The sequence below is a fragment of the Sphaerodactylus townsendi genome, linkage group LG16, assembly GCF_021028975.2.
Source record: "Sphaerodactylus townsendi isolate TG3544 linkage group LG16, MPM_Stown_v2.3, whole genome shotgun sequence".
NCBI lineage: Eukaryota > Metazoa > Chordata > Lepidosauria > Squamata > Sphaerodactylidae > Sphaerodactylus > Sphaerodactylus townsendi.
Window position 1 is genome coordinate 7,048,349 of NC_059440.1, and position 17,104 is coordinate 7,065,452.

Consider the following 17,104-nt stretch of genomic DNA (forward strand, 5'->3'; position numbering starts at 1 on the left):
TAGTAATTGGTGGGCCAGAGATTCAACTGAGCCATCGTTACATGGGCACAATCTTTTGTGCCCATGTACTGGGCTCCATTAAAAACACACGTTTCAACAGGAAAATGCAAACACAAATGTGGAAACCTCGTACCAAAAGGAAGGAGGGGGTCGGCTTGTCTGGTTGCTGCTTCAAACACCAGGTCACTTACCCGCCGCCATCTGAATGTAACTCGCCAGGGTACACACCCGTCTCTCGCAGGGTCCGCTGGGAAGGAAGATCACGATGACAGCCAGCAAGGAGCTGAAGGCTAGGAGGGCACAGCCCCCGGAACACAGCACCGCACTCGTCTGGAAAAGGAAAGGTAGGCAGGGAATTAGTGCCAGTTGACTGCTCTGAATTCTCACAGCACTGCTGCCAATCCCAAAATATACCATGGTGTGTTAGGCTGCTGGGGGTATAGTGGTTAACAGCAGTGGATTCTAATCTGGAGAACTAGGTTGGACTCCTCTACATGAGCTGCCGACTCTAATCTGATGAACCAGGTTTGATTCCTCACTCCTCCACGTGAAGCCTGTTGGGCGACGTGGGGTCAGTCTCAGCTCTCTTGAAACTCTCTCTGCCCCGCCTACCTCATGAGGTGTCTGTTGTGGGGAGAGGAAGGGAAGGACTTTGTAAGCTGCTTTGCAACTTCTTACAGTTGAGAAAAGTGGGGTATAAATCCAAACCCGTCTTCTTCAGCTACAAACTCACAACTGACTTACGCAACTCCTTCAGAGCTTTCAAGGCGAGAGATGAACAGAGGTGGTTTTCCGTGGCCTGTCTCTGCAGAGAAGCCCTTTGACTTCCTTAGTGGTCTCCCATCTAAATACTAACCAGCTTGGTGCAGTGGTTAAGAGCAAGTGAATTCTAAACTGGAGAACCGGGTTTGATTCTCCGCTCTGCCACTTGAGCTGTGGAGGCTTATCTGGGGAACGAGATTAGCTTGTGCACTCCAACACACGTCAGCTGGGTGACCTTGGGCTAGTCACAGTTCTTCTGAGCTCTCTCAGCCCAACCTACCTCACAGGGTGTTTGTGGTGAGGGGGGAAGGGCAGGGAGATTGTAAGCCCCCTTGAGTCTCCTGCAGGAGAGAAAGGGGGGTTGTATAAATCCAAGTCTTCTTCTTCTTCTTCTGTGATTTGGGGATCGATTCTGGGAGATCTTTAGGCCCTGCCTGGAGGATAACAACTCAACCTGCCTCCCTTGATACTCATAATGCCTAAAGCCTCCGCAGGAACATTTACGAGATGCCACTCCCTTCAATTTCTTCTAAGACACCCCTCTTCCACCCTAGTATACAACACATCACAAGAGTTTCCCTCCCTGCTATTTTTGCCCTCCATTTGCCATCTCTTTCACTGCCAAAATTTAAAGTGTAAACGATTCAAGGGCAGGGACTCTGTGCATACACATGAAAGGAATAATACTCTTTAATTACCAGTCCACCCCTTCCAGACTTCACTGAAAAATGCTCCCATTAACCAGTTATTAACCGCCTTCCCCTCCCCTTCCCATGGATGCCGAACTTAGTTTCCTGAGAAACTATTTTACACGGAGAAAAAGTTCCTAGGTCTCAGAATGGCAAAGGGAAAGGGGAAAGAAACTCCTCCTCCTTGAACATTTTAAGGCTCCCTTTGGTGCAAGAGCTAAGAAGCCAGGAGCAGCAGTGGCGTAGGAGGTTAAGAGCTCGTGTATCTAATCTGGAGGAATCGGGTTTGATCCCCCGCTCTGCCGCCTGAGCTGTGGAGGCTTATCTGGGGAATTCAGATTAGCCTGTACACTCCCACACACGCCAGCTGGGTGACCTTGGGCTAGTCACAGCTTCTCGGAGCTTTCTCAGCCCCACCTACCTCACAGGGTGTTTGTTGTGAGGGGGGAAGGGCAAAGAGATTGTAAGCCCCTTTGAGTCTCCTACAGGAGAGAAAGGGGGGATATAATCCAAACTCCTCTTCTTCTTCTTCTTCTTCTTCTTCTTCTTCTTCTTCTTCTTCTTCTTCTTCTTCTTCTTCTTCTTCTTCTTCTTCTTCTTCTTCTTCTTCTTCTTCTTCTTCTTCTTCTTCTTCTTCTTCTTCTTCTTCCTCTAATCCCAAATTCGCCTTCAGCTGTCCCGAAAGTTTGTGAAACGTCCCAATTTGATTTCAGGCATGGAAGTCTGACGGACCAGCCCTCTAGTACTTGCTCTCAGCTTCCCTCAGGGAGATTCTGCCACTTTCCTGGTTAATCTAATGCCAGCCACGGTCCACCTCTTGCCCAGTCCCAAGAGGGATCGGGATTGCAGTCCGGAGATAACAGCGCTGGACTTCCATGCGTGAAGGGATTAGGAACTGAACACAAGGGCCATTAGACTTCGTTGATGCGTTTCGCTGCTTCCGCTGATAGATAAAATGGATCTCTTTACCAGCCACGCCTGGATGTTTCTTAATTAACGGGCGCTCTGTGGAAGATGGCCTGATGCTGTCAAACATGAGAACGGAGGTGAGGCACATTAAAATTCCGCACTGGGGAAGCAAAATCCTGTCAGCTGTCTAAAAGGTGTGTGTGCAGTCGAAGCTGCAATTTTAAAACACTATTTGGGGAATGTATGGTCGAAGGCTTTCACAGCCGGATTCAACTGGTTGTTGTGGGTTTTCCGGGATGTGGCCGTGGTCTGGTAGATCTTGTTCCTAACGCTTCGCCTGCATCTGTGGCTGGCATCTTCAGAGGTCTTCTCTCTGTGATATTTGGGAGGTCAGAGTGAGGAAATAACACTGCCCGATTGTTCCCTGCCTACTGCACTCAGATGGGGACAAACCATCTACTGGAAGCCTCCGCTTAATCGAATCAAGTTGGCCTAGCTGAGAATCCCGTAGTCCAGCGGGGGCCGCAAACTCCCAACTGGATCTTATTCTGCACTTCTGGGAGGAAAGCACTGGTTTGTCTAAAGTCGTGGGGAGATCCATACCTATCCTCCTTTAAAAAGTACGAGGGTGGTATGCAGGTAGGACAGTGATGGCAAACCTTTTTGAGACAGAGTGCCCAAATTGCAACCCAAACCCCACTTATTTATTGCAAAGTGCCAACCAGGCAATTTAACCTGAATGCTGAGGTTTCAGTTTAGAAAAAAAACCAGTTGGCTCCCTCTTCTTCTCCCCTACCTGCTCGAGCAGGGATCACCCTGCTCTAGCCTCCAGCAAGTCCCGTGCGCACTGCTCTGTGCCTCCCTAGCATCTCTGCCTCCTCTGCACACACACACACCCCAGGCAGCAGCCACCCGGAGCACAGGCACCAGGCCTGCCAGCCGAGTCCTCCCTGCTCACTGCAGTGCACGCACGTCGTGCTCAGTGGCCCAGGCCAGCCTAGATGTGTGCGGGTGGGTAATTTTCCGCCCCCCACATAACGAACTCTGTGCCCGCGTGCCCACAGAGAGGGTTCAGAGTGCCACCTCTGGCACCCGTGCCATAGGTTCGCCATCACTGAGGTAGGATCTCCCCATTCGACAGCTCTGAGAGAATGACTGGACAAAAACCAGCACTGAAGATAAACTCATCCTGAGATGCAGAAAGGGCTGGAGTTTCCCCATTATTGCCACCGATCTCCAGGTAACAGAGATCAGTTCACCTGGAGAAAATGGCTATTTTAAAAGGGGGGACACTATGGCGTGATACTTCCCCCCAAGCCCCACCCCCAAAATATCCAGTTATTTCCCCACCCAGAGCTGGTAAGCCTAGATGAAAAACTATTCGAACTTTGGAAACAAACAGGAAGAAGAAGAGGGGGTTGCCCCACTGGACAAAGAGGAGACAGCTGGTTTGTCTCCAGAGCTTGCCTCTGTGCGTATATTGGGGCGGGGCAGGGGGGGAGTCCTACAAGAATCCACGAAGCTTTAGGAACATGCCTTTCCCCCTACGCGGGAAAGCAAAATTATTGTTTTCCATGGCTAGCAGAACAAAACTGTCATTGACCTTTCAGGAAATCCTGGCATCTCTCCATTGTCCTCTGCAACAGAACTGGAGGAAAGGATTTGAGAAAAACAGGAAATAGTCAAAAGGGAAGGTACCAAAAATAGTTCAGCGGGAGAGGACCAGACGGGGGCAGAGTGAGCTGCAAATGCAATCGCACGCTCTGCACAACCCATCGGTGACGGCAGCAAAATCCGAGCATAGCTACCACGAGGAAAAGGTTAATGCGCAGAAAAAAATTACCTTATAACCAATTCAGCCGAATATTTCAAACTATATTATACTCCCGCTGCTAAAAATATTTTTTGCTTCCAAATGCCAGCCCTGCTTATTCCGGAAAGAATCTACCATGCCAACTGCTACAGAGTTCCAAAGACATTAAGAAAAGCCGACATGCCAAGCGCACAAGATACACGTTACACACAAATACAAGCACTGCACGGAAACACACTTCTATATGTGGTACAGTCCACTCTAGGACCTCATGCCTCTGACATCTCACTGCTGCATGTGTGAACCAAACCACCGTCTAGGAGCACTCCAGATTTAGCCCACTCTAGATTGGAACAGATCTGCACACGGAGCAAAGTGTGAGTAGGGAGGGGCAAGCAGTAAAAATGAAAGTGAGTAGAATAGTGAGAGAGTATTCCACAAGCCTTGGGATCTTTCTTGCACAGCCTGAGGTTTATCATATTATTTTCTCCCTGGAGTAGAAAATGTACAATGGCAGAAGGCCACAAAAGAGAACAAGTTTCAGAATATTTTAACATAGTTCCTCTAACTATAGTTGAGGCAGGCATTATTCTAAAAATGAAACCTTTATCTGAAGAAGAAGAAGAAGAAGAAGAAGAAGAAGAAGAAGAAGAAGAAGAAGAAGAAGAAGAGGAGGAGGAGGAGGAGGAGTTTGGATTTATATCCCCCCTTTCTCTCCTGCAGGAGTCTCAAAGGGGCTGACAATCTCCTTGCCCTTCCCCCCTCACAACAAACACCCTGTGAGGTAGGTGGGGCTGAGAGAGCTCCGGGAAGCTGTGACTAGCCCAAGGTCACCCAGCTGGCGTGTGTGGGAGTGTACAGGCTAATCTGAATTGCCCAGATAAGCCTCCACAGCTCAGGCGGCAGAGCGGAGAATCAAACCCGGTTCCTCCAGATTAGATACATGAGCTCTTAACCTCCTACGCCACAGCTGCTCTGGTTGTAAATATGAAGCTTATACCAACAAGAATGAGGCTTTATGTAGAAAACCATTATTTAAATCAAGTCTCACGGATTAGTGATTTAAATCGATTGGTTAAGCTTCGATAACTTTAGTTCAGGGCTCAGCAACAAGCTGTCTCTGGGCCAAACCCACCCTGAGATATACCTTCTTCCAGGAAGGGATTCTAAAGTCTGAGATCCTTGAGCTTCTGGCTATCTATTTGGGAGCAAAAAATGCCTCACGGCTATCTTTCACCCCCGCAAAGTGGTTATCCAATGAAAATTAGCTGCAGACCAGTCCAGGACTTCAAAAAAAACAATTGCTTAGTGCCGGTTCCCAGTTTAAATTTCACTTTGAATTAATATATTCTAAAAGGAGAATTTTGTGTGAGCATTTTCAGGTTTGTTTAATCAACAGAATGGCTGCAGCCAGCGTCTCACGTCCACCAAGATCCTTCACGATTTACAGAGGCCACAGAAAGGCATATTTATAGACCCACAGAGGTGCTCTTAATTTGTTTGGGATAAACAATTAATCACACCTCGGGAGTGGGAGCAGAAAGGACAAGGAGGTTTTATGGGCCCTGAGAGCTGGCGATAGGGAAATAATGTAAAATTAGATTCCAAAGGCAGGACCCAAAGGGATCCAGAAAGGGTGCATGTTTCACTCTAGAGGTGTGCCATTAGAAGCAGCTAATGCTTAGCAATTAAATCTTCAAAGTGCAAAAGACCCCCTGGAGAGGATCACATGTTCCAAGCCTGAGCTGCCACCGGCCAAAGACGAACAGCATCAAGAGGAGCAGTGGTGGGATCCAAAAATTTTAGTAACAGGTTCCCATGGTGGTGGGATTCAAACTGTGGCGTAGGGCCAATGGGGCTGGGCGGGGCACTACGGGGGCGTGGCCAGGCATTCCAGGGGCGGGGCATTCCTGGGCGGGGCTGTGGCAAGGACGCAGCCGCTGCACCAGTCCTTGGGCGGGAAACGAATGCACGCAGGCGCAGGCTGCCACGCACTGCCTTGCACCTCCTGCCAAGTTAGACTGCTTCAAGTTCTGCTTGCGCTACATTGCTGAGAGGAGGGGCGTAACTAAGGCAAAAATCACGTGGCAAAATCACCAATTAGTAACCCCCTCTCGGCACACACAAATAATTAGTAACCTACTCTCGGGAACCTGTGAGAACCTGCTGGATCCCACCTCTGAAGAGGAGGACCCATATGATTGATTTGACACGTCTGGGCAATTGCTTAGTCTCCAAGCTCCACCTCCTTCTACTGGATGAGTTTCTGTGATGTCACAGAATGTTCACAGATGCCTGGACAGAGCAGCTGTCTTGGTTTAGAGCCAGGCAGGACTTCAAGAACAGACACGTTTTAGCCATCTTGACAACGTCCCTTCCCTTGAATACATAAAGATTATAGATAGCCATGTTGGTCCACTGAAAGACTCCCAAAATTATGGTCATTTAGTTTCTTTTCGTTAGCACCATTTTGCAATGTTCTGATTGGCCCAACAAAGAGGGGCTTGCTAGAATCCATAGATTCTCATGTACTACAAAGAGCAGTGTACATTGGCCTCTATAGAATCATCCACAGAACAAATTATTGGGCCTGGGTTGAATGGGGCTAAAGTCAGCTGAGAAAATGAGGTAGGGGTGTGGTGGAGAAACCAGAGTGCAAAACGTTGAGGGGAAAACAACGCTGGAACCCAAAAGCAACATGGGAACCTACAAGGCAACCCAAACCACTAACAAGACTGCCTCTCCAACAGGTATTTCCAAGCATCTTGTCTTGAAGAGTGGGTTTGGACCACCTCTGCATATGCTCAAGGATACTTTAATTCTAGTACCGGTTGGGCATCGGGGGGAGGGGGGGCAGAACTGATCACGAAGAACAAGAAGAGTTAGTATTTACATTTACTGAAAGGACTCTCAAAGCAGCTTACAAACCCCCCCCCCCCCCCCCCAACCACAACAGGCACCTTCTGAGGCAGGTGAGGCTGACAGACTTTTGAAAGAACTGAGACTAGCCCAAGGTCACTCAGAAGGCTTCATTTGGAGGAGTGGGGAATCGAACCCAGTTCTCCAGATTAGAGTCTGCTGCTCAAGTAGAGGAGTAGGGAATCAAACCCAGTTCTCCAGGTTAGAGTCTGCTGCTCTTAGCCACTACACCACGCTGGCTCTCCATCAAACCAGAGAAGACTCTTTCTCAGCTTTCAGACTTCAGACCTCCTAGATAATAATAGATTCCAGAGACTCTATCTGCTGCACCCTCCAAGAGCCTCCCATTTGCCAACCTCTTTAACATCAACTGTGAGGTTTTTATCCAACGCGACAGGATCAGGCATCGCACAAAAACTGCGAATGACAGTATGTCCTTTCTGGACACAAATCTGAATCAAAATGAGTTAGAACAAGGGCTATGAGGACGCAAAGGGATGGCGAGGGGGTGTCACCGCATCAAAAACACAAAATCCACATTAAAAATCTGGCAAGAATCAAGGTCACGTTGTGGTTTGCTCCTGACTTTCTAGGATCAAGGGAAGCAGAGGCAGAGCAGCTCTGGACTGGGGGCAACGTAATCCTAGAAAGGTCACAAAAAGATATTTCTAGGAGTCACATTATAAGAAGACAAAAGTCACTGGAAAAGACAACAATGTGAGAAAAAGCTGAAAACAGCAGGAAAAGACGAACCTATGGCACTCCAGATGTTCATGAACAACAATTCCCATCAGCCCCTGCTAATTGGCCGTGCTGGCAGGGGCTGGTGGGAATTATAGTCCATGAACATCTGGAGCACCATTTGGCCATGCTGGCAGGGGCTGGTGGGAATTGTAGTCCATGAACAACTGGAGCACCATTTGGCCATGCTGGCAGGGGCTGATGGGAATGGTAGTTCATGAACATCTGGAGCACCATTTGGCCATGCTGATAGGGGCTGGTGGGAATTGTAGTCCATAAACATCTGGAGCACCATTTGGCCATGCTGGCAGGGGCTGTTGGGAATTGTAGTCCATGAACATCTGGAGCACCATAGGTTAGTCACCCCTTGCTTATGTAATCTGTTTCTTCATCACTTGAATATTACACTTTCTTATATCTCATATCATTCATCTTAGAGAAATAAAATAGCACCATGTACATTTTTTTAAAAGACCCACAGAAATAAATATTCATATGTCCACTTACTTCAACATGTAACCAAGTTCAGCTCCCTTTTATTCAAACTGCCTGCCGCCTCACTTTCTAATGTAGTTGCAGGGAAAGATTTTGTGTTTTTTAATAATATATCTTTTATTATTTTCTCGCTTATATAAAATATCACAATAGAAGACAGAAAAAGATAAAAAAATAGGATACAGAACATGAAAACAAGAAATCATATAGTAAATATATAATATGTTTTGACTGTTTGGACAGATGTTTTCATTGTTGTTTTATTCTGTAAATTTCGCTGTTGTTGCCGCCCTGAGCCCTGCAAAATGGGGAGGGTGGGGTATAAACGTATAAACAAACAAACAAATAATACTATATTATTTTTTGAAACTTAGGGGAGTCTTACTTTCACTTACATATCACTGTCCTGTTGTTCAGTGGCCATCCTTAGTATCATTTCACTTCAAAGCTGTGGCCTCCGTTCCTTTTGCCTTCTTCTGGGTCACTATGCCGAACCCCAAAGCTAACCCTGGCTTCTAGAATAGAGCTTCCTTCCTAGTCAAGGGTGAAGGGGGTAACTCTGCCTAAAATTGCACTGTTTGTCTAAAGAGATGTTCAAATCAAATTATTTTAATCTACTATTTTTTATAAGACAGGGAAGAAATCCAGAGACAAATAATGCATCTAATCAATTACAGAAGCCAGAATGGGGGATGGATGGACCATCGACATTGGCAGTTTTTTATTGAGGGGTGGGGGGAAGAGAAATGATGGATGGTTGAGAAGAGAGAAAGGGGGGGAGAGAGAAATAAGGCATTAGCACATCAATAGCATTGCCTACGACCTCCATCAAGGAAGGCAAAGAGACTTAATGAAATTTTAATTAGGCGGCACCTCGGGTGCTGTTAAGGTTTGCCAAATCAACCTCGCTTTCCCGGCATGCCTCCATTATTGCTCTAAGAGGGAGAAATCCTTTCCCAGAGCCAACGCCAAAGCTGGAGCCGTCATTAAGAGGCACAAAAGCCCCCCATGCCCAGTGGTGGGATCCAAACATTTTAGTAACAGGTTCCCCACATGAGTGAGGTGGGATTCCAAACAGTGTATGCTGATAGCGCCAATGGGGCTGGGCGAGAACCGCAGCGACGGGGGCATGGCGGGCATTCTGGAAGGAGCGAGGAGGCATTCCTGGGGGGGGGGGGGGGGCTGTGGCAAGGATGCAGCCGCTGCGCCGGTCCTTGGGCGGAAAACGAATGCACGCAGGTGCAGGCTGCCACGCGCGCCGGTGCACCTCCTACTAGACTGCTTCAAGTTCTGCGTGCTACTACTGCTGAGAGGAGGGCCGTAACTAAGGCAAAAATCACGTGGCAAAATCACCAATTAGTAACCCCCTCTCGGCACACACAAATAATTAGTAACCTACTCTCGGGAACCTGTGAGAACCTGCTGGATCCCACCTCTGCCCATGCCATTTGTCTGATCCCCATCTTAGCAGCTGGGGAAGGTTTCCAACCCAAACACAGATCTGTGGTCTTCTCAGTTCAGCCACCTAAACATTAAATCTACAAGGTAGCTGGTTGCATCCTCTAGAACAGTGATTCCCAACCTTTCTTCATCCACGTATCCCTTGGCAACCCATTTTCCTAAAACTGTATGCCCATATTTGCAAACCAATTGCATAATTTTTCTCACGTACCCCCCAAACACTCTGGGATGTACCCCAGGTTTGGAACCACTGCTCTAGAATCTTTAACACAAGTCATGAAGCAGACCTCTGGAAAAGATGACTACCAAGTCCTATGTTCTTAGAGCCCAGTCATGCACCCCAAGCAGAGGAGGATCTGGGACTTCGACATTAACCTCTGAGCTCAGAAGTGCCCAATATGAAGAAAAAACATTGCTAACATCGATCCGGCATCTCTCTACTGATGGGAGGCAGCCCTCTAGTTCCAAGAAGGAGTCTTGTCTTATGGATATGCCTGAAGTAACAGACCACAGGAGTTACTTGACACACCCAGTCCTGGGGAACTCCAAAAGAATGCACTATGTTGTGAGATTTACGTGGGTCCTAATGAAAGGGCATCCAAATCTAGACAGCCCAGGATAGCCCAATCTCGTCAGAAGTTGAGCAAGTGGGCCCTGGATGGGGGGGGGGGGGGGGACCCACAGAGGAAGTCTAGACTTGATACACAGAGGTTTGGTATTTCAAGTCACAACTGACTAATGGCAACCCCAAAGGGCAGGGGGGTGGCCAACCTATGGTGCTCCAGATGTTCATGGACTACAATTCCCACCAGCCCCTGCCAGCATGGCCAAATGGTGCTCCAGATGTTCATGGACTACAATTCCCACCAGCCCCTGCCAGCATGGCCAAATGGTGCTCCAGATGTTCATGGACTACAATTCCCATCGGCCCTGCCAGCATGGCCAATGGTCCTCCAGATGTTCATGGACTACAATTCCCATCAGCCCTGCCAGCACGGCCAAATGGTGCTCCAGATGTTCATGGACTACAATTCCCATCAGCCCCTGCCAGCACGGCCAAATGGTGCTCCAGATGTTTATGGACTACAATTCCCATCAGCCCCTGCCAGCATGGCCAAATGGTGCTCCAGATGTTCATGGACTACAATCCAGGGGCTGGTGGGAATTGTAGTCCGTGAACATCTGGAGCACCATAGGTTGGCCACCCCTACCATAGGGTTTTCAAGGCAAGAGATGTTGGGAGGTGGGTTGGCACTGCCTGCCCCCTCATGCTGACCCTGGCATTCGGAACCCCGCCTCTCTTCGTCTCTTGCCTTGAAAACCCCATGAGGGGTCTCAGCTATACCTTGAAGACAAAGAACTTTTTAAAAAGATAAAATACAAACGGAAAGGTACTGCATTACTGTTGAAATCTAACTAAAGATGGTTAGTATTCCTTAATGGTTGTGGATCAGGGGTCTCCAACCTATGACCCGCCAGATGTTTATGGGATACAATTCCCAGCATGGCCAATTGGCAGAGCTGATGGGCATCATAGTCCATGAACATCTGAAGGATCACAGGTTGGAGATGTGTGTGTAAATGTTGCCTTGGAGTTCATTATCGGGAGATGATCTCTGGGTGGATCTCATTGCGAGAGAGATCACACAGATGGCAACAGGTTTGTGACCAAGCAGCTTGGGAATTTGAAGGGGAGAGAAAGTCTGAAGCACCCGAGGAACAGAGTAGGATTTTTCTCCGGAAATCTGTAATGGGCAAGTTCACTTGCTCACCTTGCCTGAACGCCTCTTAGTCTCCCCTGTGATCTGCTCATGTATGTATAATTAAAGCAATTATTACAAACCGGCTATAACCTCCCTGGCTCTCTAGAACTACTCTGGAGGTTCCTACTGTTTGGGGAAGGGAGAGGTACACAGACGTATAATAAACCTCCCCTCCCCTTTCAAATTTCACAGAAACCCTGGGGTTCATCTTTTCCGTAAATATAAATGAACATATCAAAATGGTGCTGCTCGATCAGCTGGGAGGCACCTAACCTCATTTCCAGCTTCCAAACAGCACCCTCGGGCATCTGTCTGGCTGCCTGCAAACTGGGCACAGGTAGACCCGCTTCTCTACTGCCCGACCCTGTTCAGAGACCAGTCCTCCATGATAGCGGAGTCAGAAATGATTTACTCCATTTCTGATCTGGTTTTTAAATAAAGGTGAAATTATGTTTGATTTCTTTGTAAATTAGATAGGAATAAGCTGTATTAGGTAGAATGTAGGAATTACTGTTGTGTTTTGTATTTGTGTCTGCATGGAGCCCAGCAAAGACTGTATTATCTGAGACTTTTAAGGAAACAACAACTGAATGGAAAACTCCTGGTGTCCTTTTACCGCTGTGCTATAGAGAGTGTCTTAGCCTACTGCATCTGTGTAGGGTTCTCCAGTTGCACAGTGGCAGATAGGAAGGCGCTCCAAAGGATGATCACTACTGCACAGAGGATTATCGGCTGCCCTCTCCCCTCCTTGGAAGAACTCTATCATTCCCAAAGCCTAAAGAAAGCCCAAAATATTCTGAGAGACCCGTCTCATCCAGCACACTCTCTTTTTGAACTGTTACCATCCGACGAGACGATACAGGTCTATCAAAGGCAGGGACACAAAAGGAGGCTTTAGAGACAGCTTCTACTCTAGAGCTGTAATAGCTTTAAGTGCTAAACTCACGCTTTCAACTTCGATGTTGATGTGTTTGGGGCTGTGTAGGGGTGGGTGGAGGAAGGGGAAAGTGAGGATGGGGTATGAGTCTGGAATTGTGTGCATCGAGGAATGCTGCTGTAAATTTCGTTGTGCGTGCACAATGACAATAAAATGCTTATGCTTATGCTTTACTCAAGGCAGGAATCCACCCCTGCTCCACCTGGGCATGTCCCTTTCATTTGTAAAAACCCTGAATGGACGTTGACAAAAGGGACCCCGGAAGAAGTGCCTCCAGCTGCCTTAATCCCACCAGCAGGCAGATAAGGGTGCCGTCGTTAGGTTTCGTTTCCTGGTCCCAAGCACCCAAAGGACTCTTTTGTGTTTTTCCTGCCTGTACCTACGTCATCGCCTCGCCCTGCTTCTGCCGCGAAATTTGAGAAGGGACTGCCCTCTGGACTCCAATTGGTTCCTATGTATTTGTAGATGAATGATTGGTTCCCATGTATTAGTGAATGAATGGTTGTAGGTTGTCCTGTACCCTCCAGGATTTCCCGGACGGGAGACTATGTATAAAAGTTGCTGTAAAGCTGCTAGGCAGCGCAGTTGCCGTGGTGTGGAGGTGCTGACACGTAGGTCAGCATCTCAATAAACTCATTTCTATTCTTTTCTGCTTTCATAATTCTTTCGCCAAGGCCGTGGCGGGTCCTGTTTCTGTTCCTCTGCGCTGCTGAGAGATGGTTGATCTGGGATAGTAAAACTTATCCAGGCAGCGCGGTAACATCCATACGACCGACCAGCTCCCTTCCTTGTCAAACAAGATCCTCCCCATGACTGACAGCAAATGAGTTCCCGTAAAGTTAATTATCGGCTGTGGAAATGTAGCATTGGCAACAGAGCAGACAGAGTAAATACAAGCTTTAGAGGAAGTGGAAATGCTGCGTCTGCCAGCCCAGGTAAGTCGCTACTCTGGCCAAGACATAGACCCCAAAGTAAGGTCTATTGAGACAAAGTAGGGTCTATTGCAGTGGTGACGAACCTTTTCGAGACCGAGTGCCCAAATTGCAACCCAAAACCCACTTATTTATCGCAAAGTGCCAACACGGCAATTTAACCTGAATACTGAGGTTTAAGTTTAGAAAAAACAGTTGGCTCCGAGGCGTGCGTTACTCGGGAGTAAGCTTGGTGGTAATCGGTGGCTTTGCTTTGAAGCAACCGTGCAACTCTTCCAACGGGTGAATCACGATCCTAGGAGAGTTTGCTCAGAAGCAAGCCCCATTGCCAGCAACCGAGCTTACTCCCAGGTAAAGGATCGCACTTTAGTTCTTCGCATGAAAATCAGTGGAGTTTAACAGTGCTTAACAGGGTTACCTACACTGCTTCCCCAAAACTAGGTCTTAGGTTTAATGCTAATAATCGAGCCCAGCGGCCCAGGCCAGCCTAGATGGGGCGGGGGGGGGGGGGACACTCTATTTGTGTGTGCCCACAGAAAGGGCTCTGAGTGGCACCTCTGGCACCCGTGCCATAGGTTCGCCACCACTGGTCTATTGAGACAACAAGTTGACAGACAAGAGCGACTCATAGCTGGAGGATCAAGCCTAAATGAGGTGCATTGGTCAATACGTTTTTGACTCAGGCGTGTGTAGTGGGAGAATCACATTCAAATTCTCCCTGCATTCAAAACAGAGACTTCTTGAACACCTGAAACCAGCATGTCAAACACTGAGAGGGGTCGCTTCAGAAATTGAGAGATAATTTGAAAGACAGGCAGGTCTCGATGAACCTGCAAAACCGAGTTAGAGAGAGATTAGGAGAGAAGGGTGGAAAATTAAGACAGCGTTTGCCATTTCAAACAGACGAGGCGGCCCTCTCTGCAGAAGAAAGGCCTGTTAATTAACCTCTGGGCATTATTCAAAGCATCGTTTGTAGGGCGATTAACATAATTCCCCCAGTGCAAAGGCACAGTGTGCATTACTGATAATTTCCTGGATGCTCTCTTGGAGCCCAAACCACCATCTATCTCCCTCCCCCTCCCCCACAAGATTAGGACCATTTGGGCAGGAAGGCACTTGGGAGGTCATTTCAAATTATATGGGGGGGAGGGAGGGGGGAATGATCCCAAGAAAAAAATCCAGCAGGAAAAGAGGCCAAGATTTTTGGCCAGCTTTCAAAACCTCTGTTGCATGCTATGCCCCTTCAGATTAAAAAGCAAGACACAAAATACACCCAGAGAGCCAGCATGGTGTAGTGCAGGGGTAGGGAACCTGCGGCTCGAGAGCCGCATGCGGTTCTTCTGCTCTTGCACTGTGGCTCCATGAGCCGAGCTGCCGGCTTCATCCTTGCCCGCCCTGCAGGCAGCAGGGCGGGCGCACCAATTGCCCGCAGCCGGCTGGGCCGCACCACGGGCTTCCCCTCTTGCCCGCCCCGTTGGAGCGGGGCGGGCGCTTTCCTGGCGGCTGGCAAGGCCGAGCCGCGGGCTTCATCCTTGCCTGCCCTGCAGGCAGCAGGGCGGGCGCACCAACTGCCCACGGCCGGCTGGGCAGTGCCACGGGTTTCCCCTCTCACCCGCCTTGTTCAAGCGGAGCGGGCGCTTTCCCGGCGGCCAGCAAGACCGAGCCGCTGGCCCCATCCTTGCCCGCCCTGCAGGCAGCAGGGCGGGTGCATCCATGCGCTCCTCAGAATGAGTTGAGTAAAAGGTTAAAAAAACCCAATATATACAGTGTTATCTTTATTTTAAATGTCAAAAATTATTTGCGGCTCCAAGTGTTTTCTTTTCCCGTGGAAAACGGGTCCAAATGGCTCTTTGAGTGTTAAAGGTTCCCTACCCCTGGTGTTGTGGTTAAGAGCAGTGGACTCTAATCTGGAGAACTGGGCTTGATTCTCCTTCATATGAGCGGCGGATTCTTATCTGGTGAACTGGATTGTTTTCCCTGCTCCTGCACATGAAGCCAGCTGGGTGACCTTGGGCCAGTCACCGTTCTCTCAGAGCTCTCTCGGCCCCACCTACCTCACAAGGTGTCTGTTGTGGGGAGAGGCAGGGAAAGGAGCTTGTAAACCACTCTGAGACTTCTTACAGGAAAGAAAGGCAGGGCATGAATCCAAACTCTTCTTCTTTAGCATTTGGAGGCAAACTTTCTCAAATTTTAAGCTCTCACAAGAACAGCAGGTGAGCTAAAAGCGTTTCAGGGACATTTAGAGCAGCATTGAGATTCACCCCCCCCCCCTTGTGATGATTTGTCCATGACACGGAGTCCAGTTTTGTTTCTTTTAGTTTCCCGTTCATTTCCATTACCCTCACCTCCAACAATACTTGGGTACCAGAAGGAAACCATTCACAAGTCAGTGCAAGTGGGTATGAAGCATGTAAATCTCTCACAAATCACCCGCAGCAAAACATTTACGAAACAAAAGTCAGCATCATCTCTCACAAAACACCTCCAGTGGAATCCACCCGCAAACAGCCTCACTTTCAATTGTGTTTAAACTGGGGACCTCACATTCTCCCTTTAAGTCCATGCCAAAGGAGGTGGATTTAAAAAGAGAATCTGGGGAAATTTGGAGGGTGCCTGCTGTCAGGGGTGCAATTGTTAAGCTAACAGCACCAACATTTCAGGGTATCTTTAGGAGACTCTCCTGATGATACCACCCAGGTTTGGTGAAGTTTGGTTCAGGGGGTCCAAAGTTATGGACCTTCAAATGTGCAGCCCCCATCTCCTATTAGCTCCCATTGGAAACAATGGGGGATGGGGCACCCCTTTTGGGAGTCCATAACTTTGGACCCCCTGAACCAAACCTCACCAAACCTGGGTGGTATCATCAGGAGGGTCTCTTGAAAAATCCCTGAAATATTGGTGCTGCTAGCCTAAAAACTGCATCCCCTGTAGGCCAAAAACTGAAAAAAACACTAAAAATACAAAAACACACACAAATGAACCTGAAATATTTTCGCCCCCCACTAGGGAGCAACCAGGGACATAAGGTACCCCATGTCCCCTAGGTAAATACGCCACTGCCGAATGTACCCACTGTGCAACGCCACCTCCCAGCGAAGCTGAAGCCAGCTCGCTTTTAAAGTGACACTGGGTATGTGGAAAGGCACTTATCCACTCCCAATCATACGATAATGGTGGCATGTTTAGACTGGCACTCTAGCGTGTTGCATTTATGCACCACGGCAGCACAGGGTATGTGGCTTGGCATCTGTTGCGATGTGCCCAGGGCCCTAATTAAAATGCGGCATCCACCACACGCCACCCAAAATAGATCAGCTAGGCTCAGCATCGCTTTTACGCATGCTGTTAAAGGTGGGGGAAACGTACCCACTGTCTTCCTCAGTCCCCTCCTCCAAGCACCTGTTTCTGAACCACAGATGCTCACCTTCTCTTGCAGGAAGAAGAAGAGTTGTTTTTTATACCCCGCTTTTCTCTACCTTCAAAGCGGTTTGCAGCCATCTCCCCTTCCTCTCCCCTCAACGGACACTTTGTGAGCTAGTGGGGGCGAGAGAGTTCTGAGAGAACTGCGACTGGCCCAAGGTCACCCAGCAGGCTTCGTGTGGAGGGGTGGAGAAACAAACCCAGTTCTCCTTATTTGAGTCCGTCACTCTTAACCACTATCCAGGTGTGGCCAACCTATGGCG

The 17,104-nt window shown here is 48.5% G+C and overlaps 1 protein-coding gene across 1 annotated transcript in view; it reads right to left on the reverse strand.

Moving 5' to 3' along the window:
* The window catches only part of LHFPL7 (LHFPL tetraspan subfamily member 7), a 110,011-nt gene that overhangs the window by 89,883 nt on the left and 3,024 nt on the right, over window positions 1-17,104 (reverse strand). The window contains exon 2 of the mRNA XM_048519238.1: window positions 192-330. Within this exon, the coding sequence (XP_048375195.1) occupies window positions 192-330 (139 nt within the window). The remainder of the gene's footprint in view (window positions 1-191; window positions 331-17,104) is intronic.